Here is a 16,335-nt window from a genome sequence, read left to right on the forward strand (position 1 = left end):
CCACAAACTGCTAGCTGTACAGGTTAATGGAGGAGTACCTTATTCTTCTCCAAAGTAAATGAAAAAAGTTCATAGTAATATTAAAACTTAGGCAATAGCAAGTTTGGGTAACGTTCCTGTGGCTAAAACAATTTGTTAAGTATTTGGGAATGAGGTTGTTAAGAGTTGTATATTCTTATTTATGTGGCACTTCCAACTCAGGGACTTGAAGACGGTGCCAACCATCGTATTTCTTTCACACTGGAATGTTGGGATTTGCCGTTTCCTCTCCCACCACTGGAAGGGAGCAAAGGTTTGACTCTCTTCTTTTGTACTCCTCTGCCCACTCTTGCAGAGTGTTTCTTATCCGCAGACAGAACTGTGCAGGAACAATCTCCAAGATAACTGTGTGTGTCTCAGAGTTCACACAGGCTCTACAAAAAGATACGCTTCTCTCAGAAACTGCCTGGTGTGACCGTGGTGAGCTCATCTGAAGGGAGGCAACCAGTGAGGAATTTGTTGCGTCATTGAAAGCCCGAGCATGCAGGAGAACTCACATCCTCCTTATTTTCTTCATCATGTCAGGAAGACTTTTGGGACATGCTGCCAAGAGAATGGCCTTGCAAAAAAAACAGCACTGATCCTTTAAATATTTGTCCTACGTGTTGTTTTTCAAAAGCGACATGCAGATTGTCTTAGTTTTTGAAGATGACTGAAGTAATGTAAAATGCAGATAAGAGGCCAATAGCTTTTGTGCCCACAGCAATGCTTTCCTGAGCCTAGCGTGTAAAGAAACAGAAGGGAGAGAGGCTGTGTCATTACACTTCGATTTCAGAATCCAGAATCCAAGGAAATAACTTGTAAGTGGAATATATATGTAAGTTCAACAACAGAAGTACTGGGTATGTGTAATTAATGAGATCTCTGCCAAACCAAGACTTAAGGATAATCACGAGATGTACCTTCACTTAAATGGAGTATGAAGACTGTGAAAGCACTTGATTGTCTCATACTACTTACGTTTGCTTGGGCTATTTTCCCTCATCTTTACTTGTGAGAACAGTGATGCTTTCAAAGTGCTTAACTGTCTCTGTTTTCACATGCAAAAAATCTGATGTCCAGAAATGTGGACTGTGTAGATGAGGTACTACAGCAATGGTAGCACTAAGAATCAAATGTGTTTGTGCCTTAACTGCGTATTCCACATACTGGATCATATTGCCCGTAATGCACCCACCTACTGAGAGTATGAAGAATCTATTTTGTTCATGCATTAATTGGAAGCTGAAGATTTGTATTTCTTCTTCAGCAGGGAGATAACTTAAGCCTTCTGCTTTCAGCTTTTCTGAGAGTCAGAGAAGACAATTTATTTCTGATGTAAGAAGCTGTCACCACTAGCATTTGTGCTCCTGTCACTCAGCAGAAAGGAGGCCTTCTCTGTAAACAAGAAAAAAGAAAAAAAAAGACCCATCCCAGCTAAGAGTTATAACTCTTGAGCAACAGCTGCAAGAAAAAAGGTGCCCGTGACAAATGGATATCAGCTCTCAAGCTGTGTCCATCTCTCAGGTGTCCTGTACTGTCAGGACACGTGGCTGTGACACAGCTATGCATACAAACCTTGTTACAACTTCTGCCTTCTTTTGACTTTGAAAATTTAGTTCCTGCATTTTCCTTTAACAGAGTATCGTTCACAGATGTTCCTGCAGCTGAGAATAATACTAGTGAGTCCAAGGTGCGCCTCTGAAGTCACCTTTTAGAAAGTGTTTACATTCTTGCTGCTTATTTCCACTGATCCCTCAGCCAAAACACCACTAATAATAAGAACTTTTAATTTCACAGATGAAAGAACTTGGTGTCATCGTGTACAACTGCAGCTGCCTGGTCCTGGATTTACAAAGGATATTTGCTCTGTACAGTTCGTTAAAATACAAGAATAAAATACCTCCAAGTTGGTCTAAGAGACTCTATGGAGTCTACGATACTCAAAACAAACTGACGCTGCAGCTGAATGAGACAAAATCAGAAGCTTTTGTGTCGGTAAGTTCTGAAATGAATTGCAGAGAGGGAGGGAAGGGGAGAGGATTACTTAACACATGTATACTACAGCACCTCTTTACTGAAACAAAGGTGTTCAGCAGTTCTCTGGATGAAGTCCATCACATGGCTGTGTTCTCTCTGACAGATATTAGATGGTTTTATTTCCACAGTTCAGTATTTTGGCTTTTATATCTTCTATTTTATTTTCTAATGTTTTGTGGCTCTTTGAAAGCACCTGAATCTTCAGGAAAGCACATAAACCCATTACAAATTAGCAGGACTCCTGATGGAAATTACCATAAACATGAACTTACGTGGTGTAATTTAAGCTGGTACATACGTGTTACTTTCAACTGACCCTAACAGAAGAAAATGTGCATTACAGCTATGTACTTAGCTACAAGCAGCTATTAATGCTGAGATGAGACTTGTGCAGGTGACTGGAAACAGATACAGAGATAAGACCACTATAGCTGTTATCCATGCATCACTCTGTTGTCTGGGAAAGTGGTTATTTCAGTAGTTGAAAGGTTTTAAGAAAGTTTTATCTTTTCCTGTGCTGCAAAAGAAACTAATCACAGTATATTTTTACATTTTGACTTCTGTGTAATTGTTCTTATCTGCAATTTGCCATGACTTAAAACTGCTGCAGAATATGTGCAATATTCTTATTATTTCCTCTGTAATTTTCACTACTTTTCCTCTTTCATCTAGAAAATGGTAGGGACGACCTTCAAATTATCTAATTTACTTACAATGGTGGATACAAGGTAAATAGCTTGGAGTAAATGAATTCTTAATCAGGGATCCAAAATGTTGCATTATAAACTTAATGTCAGAGCTTGAATTTTCGTACAAGATTTTTATAAGGATCTTCACTCTTCCCTTGAGACATTCATGCTTCTGTAGAACATGATCTACTTTTATTTTTAAATGGTATTTTCAAACTTCTAAAATTCAAGCAGCATTCACTGTGGATTCACTGCCTGTGTGTTTGTATTTTTAATGGAGAGAAATGGAACACTCATCCATTTCAGAAGTGATGTAGCAAAACTGGAAAAAAGTACATAGATTGATACAGATATTGAAGGATCTTTTCTTTTGGACATTATTACCTTAGTAAAATAAAACAGCCTTCATAATCAGGGATAGACTGAAGATTATAAGAGCTATTTCCCATTCTACATAAAGCAAGGGGTTGTTTCATAGCCAGCTAAGTCTAAAGCAACATGAAGTATGTAGCACTCAATTTTTACAAGCTACTAGCACAAGATGTTGATGCAGATGAGTAGTTAAATGGGACAGGATTTACCTTCGCCTGCTGGGAGCCACAGAAAGTTCAGGTGCCCAAGATTTTCAGACTTTTACAGTCATTGGAGAGACAGAGAGCTGTTCTGGAGTGAAACGAGTGAAAATCTGAAGTGCCTAAGGCAACCAGAACTAACAGTCTTCTGAGGAGACATATACTTCTCTTGATTCTGGACAGTCTCAAGGACTGGCTCAAATGAAGAGAACCGACTTTAAGACAGCTGAGGAGCTGCAAAATGAATTCTACATGAAGTACTTGCTATTATTAAAATTATCTGTTATTATAAATTATAAAAATTATCCCACTCTCTTCTTAGCAATTTGTAAGAAACTAAGAAATGCTGCTGGAAGCCTTTTGCATTGGGGGCACACAGTCATGTGGCAAAGGCCGTCCCTAAGCGGACCATTAATTCTAGACAAAGACAAGCGGAGAAAGCTCTTACAAAAACTATTCTTCTGCAGCTTGCAGAACATGCAGTTGTTCCCTGTGATCTGCATTCTCCTTTTCTGTGGACAAAAAGGCCCTCATCTTGGAATTCCACTTCATGAAACAAACAGAAAGGAGCTACAGTAATCAGAAGCTTAGATCATTAAGTCCAAGTCCAACTCTGGGAGCTACCCGAATTTGTACTCACAGCCTGTTTAGTTACTAGCTTATCTATCGTAAGAAAAATAACTTTTCTCCTACGTCAGCAGGCTGCAAAGCAGATCTGAATTTAACTGAGCTACTTCCACATACACTGTTCTGATATATTGTTCTGGTGCAATAGCAAAAGTCTGCTCACAAGCTGTTAAAATGTTTAGATCTGAATTTGCTCCCATGTACTCTTAGATGCTCCCATGCATCTCTTTTACATAAGAGCCCTCTGGGGCAAGGAGAGCAAAGCAAGGACCTTCTTTATGACACTCACTGTCTATCAACAACAGGTCACCCACTTTGAAATGGTCAGAGGCCTCGCTGGTATGAAGGGAGATGGTGCCCATCACACTGCAGTTAGGAAACACTTCTTCATTAGAAGAATGGGTATCCCCATTTCAGTGTAGTGCTTGTCTCTGTGCTTCCTTTCTCCTCAGTTAGGAAGATATAGTTGAAAATAAGAGTTATACTATTGTGTTGTTTTAATCTACAAAGTTTGCTCAGTATGGTGAGGAAATTCTATCAATAGATTCAGTTCTTTCTTCCAGAAAACATGACTTTTCAATAAATTTCTCACCTACTAAAAAAATCCTCAGAAATTTGGCAGCTGGTTATTGGCATGCCTATCTGAAAGGCTGTCCTGGAGTTGTGTGGGTTTGGAGGAACCAAGTGTTACTACCTTGGCTACTCCTAAACTACCAACAAGAACAGCCTGTAAGAGGCTGGGAGCTCACTTCCTCATTGCTGCCCTTCTCATGGGGCCTGCTTGTGCTTGCTGCAGTGCTTGCTGTCTTGACAAAGTAGTATCCAATACTGAGGAAAGCACTAAAATACCCACGATGACCAGAGGTCAGCCATACCGAAAGGTACCAAGTGTAAGGGTAAAAAAAAAAAAGGATATTTAAAATGATTGTTACAGGCAGAACAGAGGTTTCGAAGCATCTTCGAAGCATCTTTGACTTCCTAGTCTTTGTAATGAAGGCATCTGACAATGACAATGTGTAGCAATTCCTTTGTTGTTCTGTGTGACTTACAATTTTCTGCAAGAAGATATTGAGCATAAGAACAGTGTAACAGCCTCCTTAAATTTCAGATGATATAAATTATGTTTAACAAATTCATTTTACACCTTTTCTTGAGTCTAGACTTATTCCTTGAAAACTTATTTCACTTTCAACCTTTATGCTATATAAAACAACAAGCATAACACTAAGTCACTGAACTTTCCTTCTTATAGTCAGGAGTCATTGCTGTAATGTTTCTTAGCAACATGATCATCTTCCAGAATGGTTTTAAAAACACATGCTCGGTTTGGTTTTCTTAGTTTTCAAGAATGCATCTGGAATACTGGTCTTACAATTTTGCTACTGTTAATTTTCTAACATTTTCCTAACTTCCTTATTTGTAAGAAGCCTTTTCACACCAATCAGTGACTAAGGCACTACTGTCACTGTACACAGAAAGGGAGGGGGAAAAAAACAGCACCCCTAAAGAAAAATAGACATATAGCCTTGATGCAAGCCGAGCAGAAAACAAAGGAGATGGCACAGTAGCAGGAAAGCAGTGCACTGGCAGAACCAGCAGTGCAGGAATGGCACTTGCTCTAATTCTACAAATGCCTTTAGCAACCCCTGCTCTCAGGTGCCATGAGCAGGTGGCTCCACCTCTTCTCTGCTGGGCAGAAGAGCAGTAGGCCCTGGCCTGTGCTGCAGGTGGGTGACTCTAGCAGGCTGTCACCTTCTGCATCCCCACACACAGACCAGAAAAGCTGAAATCTGGGCTTGCTACTTACCAGCTCAGTACCAGGTAAAATCTGAAGCCAGATTTTAAAGATAAGCTTCTTGCAAAACTGCAGCATCTCCCTACAACAGTGATTGAGTAAATGGTAACTGTATGGTCATGTAAACATGAGTAACAGACTACTTTCTGGTAGTAAGTGATAGATTAGGTTCACAGATTTTATTCTATCTAACAGTAACCAGTCTTGGGACTCCACAACAGATTTATCTGAAATGTAACACCTTCAGCCAGAGCTTCAGAGAGGACAGTTTTCAAGCTTGTGATGTCTACATTTTACTCAGCTGTATCTACCTGATGTTTTCAAGGAAAAAATAAGCCTTGAGAATTACTCTGATGTTTCAGTATTCCGGCAGGACAGGTAAAGTTAACAGTCTCTACTGAAATTCAGAATATTGCTTATTACCTTAAGACATATGAAGGGAGAAGAAAAGAATCTGTCCTTCTATTTTAAATGCAATATTTGAATTTTGCCTTCACAGAATTCACCTAAACTCTTCTGCCCAAAGGACAGAGTCCTGGATATTGAAGCTATATACAATGTTATCGATGATGCCAAACAGTTTGTATACATAGCTGTCATGGACTACTTGCCGATCGTCATTGACACAAATGCTAAACGGTGAGTGTCCATGTGCAGGGCTAGCATGCTATCACGATGCCATAAGGTCTGCTGGAGACAATGACCCCACAGGAGATTAGTTGCTATGTGGACCAATTTCTTGGGGCCCAATTCTGCTCTTATTGAAATCAGTGAGAGTTCTGCCATTGACTTAAATGGGAGCAGAATTGGGACCTAAGAAGACATTTCCAGTTCAGGGTCCTAAGGCTTGGATCTGCCTATCAAAGGGGCTCAGAACTTGTCTAGTCAGACCATCTGCAAGTGACTGAGACCCAGGAGTACAAGAACCTACACATCCACGAATCCTGTTCCTTACACTGTTATATCCACTGCTTTGATACCGTAACTACACAGCTATTCAGCAGGAGAGAGAGAATATATGTGCATGCAGAAGAGAGACAACGCGCTGTGAGTTCTCCTGAAGCATGGGAGATGTCACAGTTTTACTGAAATACACAGATACATTAAAGGTCTTCCCAAATTCAGCGTAGATCACATTTTAAGTTGTATCATAACTGATAGGCTGAGAAATGCTAAAAACAAAAAACATTTTTAAACATAGTTTGTGTAAACTGTTAAAAAGTACCTGTCACCCAAAACTGGAGCCACAATTTTAGAAAACCATTCCACTCAGAAAGCAAGTATCCAGCGGTCCCTCAGTAACAGTTCCTATGAACGGAGCATCTCGTTAAGCTTGCTGTTCTACCCACGCACTTTGATTGCCATTAGGCCAAATGTGCTTTTTTCCAGTTTTGCATGAAGACATGCAAAAAAAAAAAAAGAAAAAAAAAAGGTTTGGCTAATATTCTGTGTAAACTATTTCAAATCTAGAAGAGGGTTTTTCAGATAAACTCATTACACATAGCTTCTCTCACGATGATGGAATCCTGAGTACTGCAAGCTGCAGGAACCTCAATCTCACATCATCCATCCACCTGATCTCTCCTTAGATTGGAAAGGGTCTATGTATGCAGAACTGCTGCAGTGTTGCACGTGATGTTACCATCTGTATTCCTCCCTTCTTTGTTCTCGTGCCTAAATAATTCAGAAATCCTTTGGATTCAGGGAGATCCAAGAAAGTCACCTGTGTGAATTTTGCAACATTTTCTTTAGCACAGTATGGCTTTGCACTCAAGGCCACAGCTTCCCTACCTGTTCAGCTTCCATTTTTTAATTTTTATTTTCTAGCATTACAGAGATCAGATTTCATTAGGTTGAATTTCGACACTGCTAGAACAAAAGTGTATTCTCTTTGTCTAATTTTCCCTGTCTTGACCTGCTTTCACCTTGGGAACACAAATCTAGAACTAATAACAACAAGTATCTCTCACCAGCTGTGAGGATAGCACCATGGAGGCCACTATCCTGTTCATGGCAGAAATTATCAGGAAAAAGCAGCATCCTCCTTTAACAATCCATCTCCTTCCGCTATTAAAGGATGTAGACACCATGCACAGCAGCAGCTCTCCTTTTCAAAGCATGAATTTAACACAAGGTCTCCGTTCCTCTCCATATATAAGACAGAGGAGAAGGGAGAGCATGGCAGAGATTTCATTGTCCCTGTTCCCTTACACCTGCAACCAGCAGAAAATCTTTCCTGTTCCTCCGTGTAGGCTAGGTAAGCAGCACCCTCTAGCTGTAGCTGCTTCTACTGGTTCTCCTACTACTCTCACTACAGGCAGTGACGCAAGAGCAACTGGCGCAGCTATGAGCGAACACAGCTCAACTATTCCCACCTGTAATGCTCCGTGCCCTGGCAGGGCAGAGTGACATGGAACAGGATGCTGGCTGATCTTCTCAGCGAGAACTCTTGCAGATGAGAGCAGCGCTCCTTAAACAGGAAATGAAATTCATATGTGTTTAGTTTTCCCTGTAATGTCTTCTACGCTTGGATGCCTACAAATCCTTTTTTTTAGAGTTATGTGAATATCCTGTATTCTTTCTCCACAGATACTGGCCATTTCTAGATGGGAAGATAAGAGAAGCATTAGTTTTACGAAGTATTAAAGTACGACTCCTCATAAGTTTCTCAAGAGACACAGATCCTCTTACTTTCAACTTTGTTTCGTCTCTCAAAGCTATCTGCACTGAAGTTCCAAGCTGTAGTTTGAAAGTTGTAAGTATAAACGGTATTCTTTCTTTTAATCCTATATATTCCCCCCCACCCTGTGCTGAAAAAAATGAAGAAATTTCACAACTGAGAAGTGGTCTCCATCAGTAGCAAAGCCTTTGAACACCATTAAAGAACAAGGGAAATGGATGAGGGCTGCCCTGAAAGTAATGCCTCCTATGTTACTATGTTGGCCCACAACATCAGAGGCAGACGGGTGGTGGTAGTGCAGCAGAGGCTGAACCTTCCCACCGCTATTCCATTACATGTTGTAGCTGTGTGGCAGATGGCAGCAGAGGAGCACTGTGACACAATGGCATCTGACACGGAAAAGCATATGAAGGAAGGGTGCAGGATTCAATTCCTCCATGCAGAAAAAATGGCACCAACTGACGTTTATTAATGCTTGCTGAATGTTGATGGAGATCAAAAAGTGAGGTGGTGGGTGGTGCTTTCCAGCAATGACAGAACATCTTGAAACAGCAGAACACCTCCACTGGTGCAGATTTTTACACGTGCAGCACACAGGCTCTTGTTCATCACTGCAAAAATGCACAGCTAAGCTAACGGTGGTGACTGTGCTGAAGAAGTGTTTTGTAGATGAGAATGTTTTATCAATTGGTGTTACTGTGCTCTTTGTGCCTGTTGTAGTTCCCATGGAAATAAGTAACAGACATTACTTTTGGAGCAGCCTGCATAATATAGTAAACTAAATTTATTCCTAGTAGTAATAGACACTGAAATTAAGAGAGATAAATAGAATGATGCCAAAAGGCAGTCTGTGTGGGGGACAGCTTGCATAAAACACTGCATCTGGTCTTTCACAGCAAAGCTAACCAAGGCAACTGGAGCCTTAAGGCTGGTAAATGCGACAGCACGAATGTCTTTTAGTCTGGATTTGTGCAACCTTACTGTCCAACTGCTTAGGCACCTGCTTTTTGTTTATTAAGTACAAAATACAAGAAAAAATAATGAGTGCCCAGAGAAGGTGCGGGTGTCCCATCCACGGAGGTGCTCAAGGCCAGGTTGGATGGGGCCCGGGGCAGCCCGAGCTGGTGGGGGGCAGCCTTGCCCACAGCATGGGGCTGGGTGGGCTTTGTTCTGTGACTCTATGAATTGCAGAAAAAAAAGAAGTACTGTTTGTGTTTCACATGTTATGTGGGATCTATTGTATGTATCTAAAAATGGACATTTTTGCTATAAAAGGCACTGTTATTTCTTATGTGAGAAGCAGCATAAAGTGTATTTTGAAGACCAACAAAACAAATACAAATGACATTGCTTAAGCCACTTCTATTTTGATTAACTTCTAACTTGTTCCATCTTTAAGCATGAAAATTCTATGTATGTTTTCTTGAAGTGGCACCAAATGGTGTACATACTTGTACCTATTTCCATCTACTCAGAATAGGTAAAATCTTTAGCACAGAATTTATTCTGGAAAGAGCTGAATGATTGGGGGGGGAGGGGGAAGATTCCTAGACAACTCTTCTAGTTAGATATCCTAGCCAGAGTATCTGTAGTTAAAACAGAAATATAACAATTTCCAAAAAAAGCTCCAGGCACAGCACAGCTCAGTTACCTCTGCACTGTGCATCAGATACACTGCACTGTTTAAGTCCCTGCCTTGACGACAACAAAAGAAAAACTAGTTTGGTGTGAGTAATAACCTAGGGCTCAGAGTTTGCTGGCAACCATCTGATTTTAGCTGAACTGTACCTCAGGCTTCACCACGACACGTATCTGATTCACAAAACATGAGAGATGAGCACTGCTTTTCTTAAAATGTATATCCTTTGTATTCATCTGTTCTAGCCAGGATCAAAGTGTAATAACATGTGTGCACGGGGGGAGGGAACACAAAACTCTACAGAAGCTACTGTCATGTGCAGACAATGTACAATATAGGCTTATATAGAAGAATGCTGCAATTTTAAGAGAAAATTCCATTACAAACTGATTGAAAATGTACTTAAACCACTAGCTAATGCTAATGCCTTAACAGTATTCTGATCAAAATCATACCCTCCCATCTTCTGTTCTCTTGGAAATAGCATAGCTGAGTCCTACACAAAGTGCATTTAGGAACTTCTTCCCATTAACTTCTGCTTCCTGTGGTACGCCTTGACTTGTTTTTTAATTCTTCTGGAAAGAGCAGCAAAGCCTGGGGGGTTCCACCAGGGTGCCCATGGCTTGGCTTGCTACAGCTGCACAGCACTCTGCAGTTTTTTGCCAAAGGCAGCAACCCAAGGTACTCGGTCACCTTGGAGCAGGCAGCACAGATGTAATTTTTCCATTAGTGAGGAACCTCCTGGCTTTCTGTGGCCACTGACCAGACTAGCGCAAGTTTTGGTACAAATGCAGTTAAAAACCAGGGCTCTGCAAACCTACTGTGTGTAACAGTGCCTTGAGTAAGAACAAGAAACAGTCATTTTGCAGTCTGATGGGGACGTCAGAAAGGCAGCAGACTGCAAGACAATTTCCCTGTTGCAAACACTGAATTTCAACAGCATTCTCTGACTAGAAACAACTTTTTCTCTTGCCACAAAACTTCCTGACACTGCTTTGAGTGTGTAACCTCAATGCACATACTGTGGAGGAAAAAAAAAAAAGACTGGGAAGAATTCATGAGGAAGAAGCTTTGCTTAGGGACAAAAAAGGAGCACATCGCCAAACACCAAGGTATGCTGCCACCAAACTGCTCTCCTTCAGGCACCTCTGTCCCGCTCCACACATTGTACCAAATGTGATTGTGAAAGTAAAGCTCGAAGTCCAGGTGAAGATTCACTGGTGTGCCTCTTTGACCTGTCATTAAGTACTGTACTTAAGTTTTTCATGTTCGGCATTCTAAGTGCATCCTACAACACAAGAATGCATGCTCTAACTCTCAAAGGAGCTTTAGAAGAGACCCAGCACTGTTGGTTACCATGCTGAACACATGCAGGTACATGCTTCTGAAGGGCCCACTGAAAGTAACTAGATGCGATACTAGAGAATTGGAGCCTAGAAAGGAGAGATGTAGAGTAGCATACAGATCTACGGCACCAACTGCCTGCTAAGGTAAGGGGCAGGAAAAAACAGAACCTTTCACTGATTTTCCAGAAACATCAAGATAGAGCTGCCCTATGAGTCAAAAAAATATCATGCATTAACTATGAAACTTTTACTCCTAAGCATCAATTTTATTTTAAAGTTTCAAATTCCTAAAATAAAGATGGAAACAATGAATGAAATCCTAGCACAAGGTGTTGTTACTAACACAGTTTTTCTGCTGAAGGTAGGCTAAGAGAATGTTAATCTGAGCTACTTAATGCTGGTGATGGTTTGCTTGCTTAGCTAAGGCAAATTTCTGTAGTGTTTGTGAGCACAGATGCAGCTCCCTACTGGTATCTGTACTGATAAGGAATGAGTTGTCAGCTGTTGCCAGAGAACACGTTATACATTCAGTCATCCTATCTTTTCCTGCCTGAAGCTGAAATTTTCTCTTCTAACAGCATATACAAACAGGAAACTAGCATACAAACTCTCAGTTTGCACATCTGTTGAACCTATCTCAGTTTGACAATTCTAAGCTTGTATGATGATTGTGCTTGGCTATTTTTGTGGCAAGATCTGTAATTTTTCTGTTAAGTATCATAACCTAGGGAAGAGAGCTTGTCATGTTTCGGTGCCTGGCATTGAAAACTTCACCCACGCACAATTTCTAGACTAGCTCCTACAAATGCAGCTGTTTGCTTTATCTTCCAAATCACTGGGAAAAGTTAATGCAAGTACACTTGAAGGACACCTTATGGCTGCTAACTATCTCTGTTCCTGTTTTGTTCTGCAAAGAAAGCCCTGTTCTTCTGGCTTTATCCAGAAATATGAGGTATTTCAGAATGATTCAGATCCATCTCCGACTTGCTAAGTACACACTTTCTGTTGTGGGTGCATCCTTGTGTAGGGATTCCTCAGGCAATCAGAGCAGAGGCAACAGCAGCAGTACAGCTGGTTACTTTCATTAGTAATGTATTGTGAATTACACTTCTTTTGAGGTTCTACACCATCACCTCAAAGTTTCCAAGTCATGCAGTAAATATTTGATTTCTACTTCACTGTATTATTTCCCATTTCTATTTTTGGAATCTGTGCCTAGCTATTAGCTTCCTTCATAAAACAAGCAAAACATGGTATTGTACTGGAAATCTCATTTTTGTCTGGCACTAAACCAAATAAGGAAAGCATACAGCTCCTCAAAACAAATCAGACCATCACTCTCTGGGTAAAACAGATGTGTTTTTCTCTTGTCTGGTAAATTTTTATCTTTTCATGACTTTTCACGAAGTGTTTCTGAGATCTGCAGGTCGCCTTCTGGAAACTATGCAACATCTAAGGTAAAGATGTGAATTCAACTTGCTGGCATACCTGGAAACGTGTATCCCTGAAGCAATCTTCAAATGCCAGGATTCCTTGATGAAAAGGGAAATGAGCTCAAGTTTCTGGCTCTCATTATGCAGAAGACAACAATTTTGCATTGCTTTTTTTGCTGTTTATTTCAAAGCCACCATTATGCAGCATTTTATCACACCTAATCTGCAGTAGCCATCTACTTTGTATGCTTCACAATGCAAAGGAATACTAAGTATCACAGTGCGAATTCAGTATGTAATACAATGTGCAGTGTTCTATTAAAGCTAATGCTTGCCTGTGAACTTGAGCTGTTCTACAGCACAAACTTGTTTTCAATAAAGAGTAGAAGAGCACATATTTTGTTTTAATCCATGACAGAATGGTTCCTATTAACCTTAACTTTTTTTTTTTTTAATATGGCAGAAATTCTTTGACCTCGAGGAAGAGGGTGCATGCTTTCTCAAAGATCAGAAGAACACTTCCCTTCCAAAACTAAACCGTAACAAATACATGGTGACTGATGGAGCTGCGTACATTGGTAAGTTACCATCTCTCCAGCAATTCTAACTTGCAGCCAACAAGCTTGAAATAACACTCATTTATAAGTGAGGAATCTACAGCTGATTTACTCATTAATTAAATCACTGGTCTAATTTCTGAATGAAGATAGCTTTGAGTTTCTTATTTAAAACCTCTTAAATTTCGTTTTTCCCCTGAATCAGTTTCTCAAAAGTAGTATGATGTTTTCAGAGTTTAAAATACAGACAGAAAATACAAATACAATATAATTCATGAAATAGGCATAAATATGACTAGCATACTGTTTCCACAATGCAACAAAGGTGGACTGCTCTTCATTTCCCACATCGCAGAATCATAGAGTGGTTTGGGCTGGAAGGGACCTTTAAGGTCACTTAGTTCCAGCCCCCTGCCATATGCAGGGACACCTACCTCAGACCAGGTTGCTCAAAGCCCCATCCAGCCTGGCCATAAACACCTTCTGGAGCACCCACAATCCCTCCTGGCAACTGCTCCAGTGTCTCACTGCCCTCACAGTAAAGAATTTCTTTCTAATATGTAGTCTAAATCTACTTTCTAAATCTACTAAATCTACTTAGTCTTTCAGTTTTAAACCATTTCCCCCTGTCCTGTTGCTACCTGCCCTTATAAAAAGTTCCTCCCTTGCTTTCCTGTAGGCCCCTTTCAGATACTGGAAGGCTATTATAGTACACTATGATACATCATTACTAAACTGATAGTCAATTCTACTAAATACTCTACAAACAGCTGTCATCCTCCCTTCTGACATCATCTTATTCTTAACTATACTGACATCTCAGACATTCTCTTTCTTTTCATCATTAGATACACATCTAATTGGTATTTTGGGCTGAAGGTACACTTAAATATTAAGTTTCTGCATGACACCTAGAAAATTTCACTATCAAATGCTCACTGAATGCATGATAATAAAACTGATAGAGGTGTGCTTGAGCTGCAGAATCAAAAACAGCTACTGAATTAAAAAGTAACAAGATTTCTGAACGGTATGCACTGATGCACACTTAATGTGCACACACATCCCTCTCAATCTATCCAAATCTTACTTTTCACTTCAAACAGCTGAGCTCTCCCCTCCCAAATATTGTATGAGCTTCTTACTCATCTTTTTTACTCCATTTTAAATTCTCTCCAATACCCAAGTAAAATCTCAGTGCCTTGTAGCATGGGTTCTAAGCCTTTTGTTGGGATTTTGTTTTCTGTTAGTCTTTTCCGTATCTGCATTTTCATTGCTACAGATAGATAGATAGATACATGCACACACGCACACGGATTTACAGACAAAGAAATATACAACTAAATCTGTGCCACAGTGATGTTAATGACCTGATCTATCCTTTCCTTGAAAGCAGAGGAAGAACGATTCCTCACAATGAGGTGCCAATTTTCCATTCTTGACAACTTCAGAATTCTTAACATTTCCTAGTGAAGCAGCTAAAATAACTCCCAAAGAAAGGATGCAAGTTTCTCAGATACCTCAGAACTTTGTATGTGCATGTTTAGACAGACTTTTTTAAAATATGGCATCTAATAACAGCATTTCTCTCCAAAATACTCCATGCACTCTAAATGCAGATCTTAAGGATTTATGGGTTCTAGTGAAATAGTTGGATTATCTGCTTTCCATTAATGCAGCTACTCCCTCTGCTGTCACTAAGATCTGTGATACTCTGTAAAGTTACCTTAGACTTTGACAAAGGTGGTGAGAACTGGAATAAAACATAAAATCCTGTTTTAGTTTTCTGAAGTAGTCGTCAATGGGGATGCTTTGGTTCACCATTATGGAGCAACCACTATCTATCACATCAGCTTGCTTATAAGACCCAAAAATATTTTCATTCTTGGCACTGAAAAGGTTGATGACAAACACACACACACACACACACACACAGAGTATATAAAAAGCAAGAGCAAACGAATTTTGAATAAGTAACTTGTTCTCACTTGTTGTGTATTCCTGCCTTTACTCGTAGGTAATTTTGATTGGGTAGGAAATGCTTTTACGCAGAACGCTGGAGCAGGCCTCGTTATCAACCAAGCAGACGTGGGGAACAGCACAAGCATCATAAAGCAACTCAAGGCTGTTTTTGAACGAGACTGGTATTCACATTATGCCAAAAGTTTACAACCAACAAAAATGCCAAACTGTTTTAATCACAAACTCAGTAAAGCAACATCAAATAAGACTGCCATGAGCAATGTGAACTAGAGAGACTATTTTACTGTTTAGTATGGCAACGAAGAATTACACTGGGGTGTAGCCCTCTTTCATATTTACAGACAAAAGACTTCAGCAAAAAAAAAAAAAAAAAAAAAAAAAAGTTTGGTTTGGGGGGGGGATTGTTTTTAGGAAAAAGCACACTTATATAAAAACTGTCTAAAATATATTCTCTATTGATTTGGGACTTTCAAGGTTTGTTACTTCTGACACTGAATGTCATTTCTGCTTCCATGTTTTTACGTTCCTCGTTTGAACTTAACTGAAACAGAAGAATTGACTCATACTGCTTTAAGAATTCCCCTAATTGCCATCCAGGCTAGAACAAACCCTTGGCAGAACTGAGATCCTGGCTATGAAATGGCATTCTAAGATCAGTTACTATTGATGTACAAGTAGTGGTAGGTTTACTATATTAGAAAAGATAGCAGAGTAAGGATATATTCACTATTTAAACAATTCCCTCTAAATAAACATCCAGTCATACAAGTTTTTCCTAGTTTTCAGCATTTAGTGTGAGCATCACTCCTGTGTGTTTTCTAAATAGCCTTAAATTACCTTTGAGTTCTGTAACTGGTAATTCATTCATCTCTAAGGGGACAAGGGTTTTGAGGGATTAAGATTGACCCAATCAAATTTATTAGAATCCCTGGAACCTCTCAGTTAAATCTTAATTT

At 39.9% G+C, this 16,335-nt stretch overlaps 1 protein-coding gene across 2 annotated transcripts in view; it reads left to right on the top strand.

Annotated features, from left to right (window-relative positions):
• Window positions 1–15,649, top strand: part of PLD5 (phospholipase D family member 5) — a gene marked incomplete at both ends in the record, with an annotated part of 156,907 nt that extends 141,258 nt beyond the window's left edge. For both annotated transcript variants that reach the window (XM_079550721.1, XM_079550722.1), the window contains 5 exons: window positions 1,819–2,016; window positions 6,241–6,380; window positions 8,331–8,496; window positions 13,303–13,417; window positions 15,414–15,649. In XM_079550721.1, coding sequence (XP_079406847.1) covers window positions 1,819–2,016; window positions 6,241–6,380; window positions 8,331–8,496; window positions 13,303–13,417; window positions 15,414–15,649 — 855 coding nt within the window. The remainder of the gene's footprint in view (window positions 1–1,818; window positions 2,017–6,240; window positions 6,381–8,330; window positions 8,497–13,302; window positions 13,418–15,413) is intronic.
• Window positions 15,650–16,335: the final 686 nt, after the last annotated feature.

Source organism: Tetrao urogallus (genome assembly GCF_951394365.1).
Source record: "Tetrao urogallus genome assembly, chromosome: 2".
NCBI classification, from domain to species: domain Eukaryota; kingdom Metazoa; phylum Chordata; class Aves; order Galliformes; family Phasianidae; genus Tetrao; species Tetrao urogallus.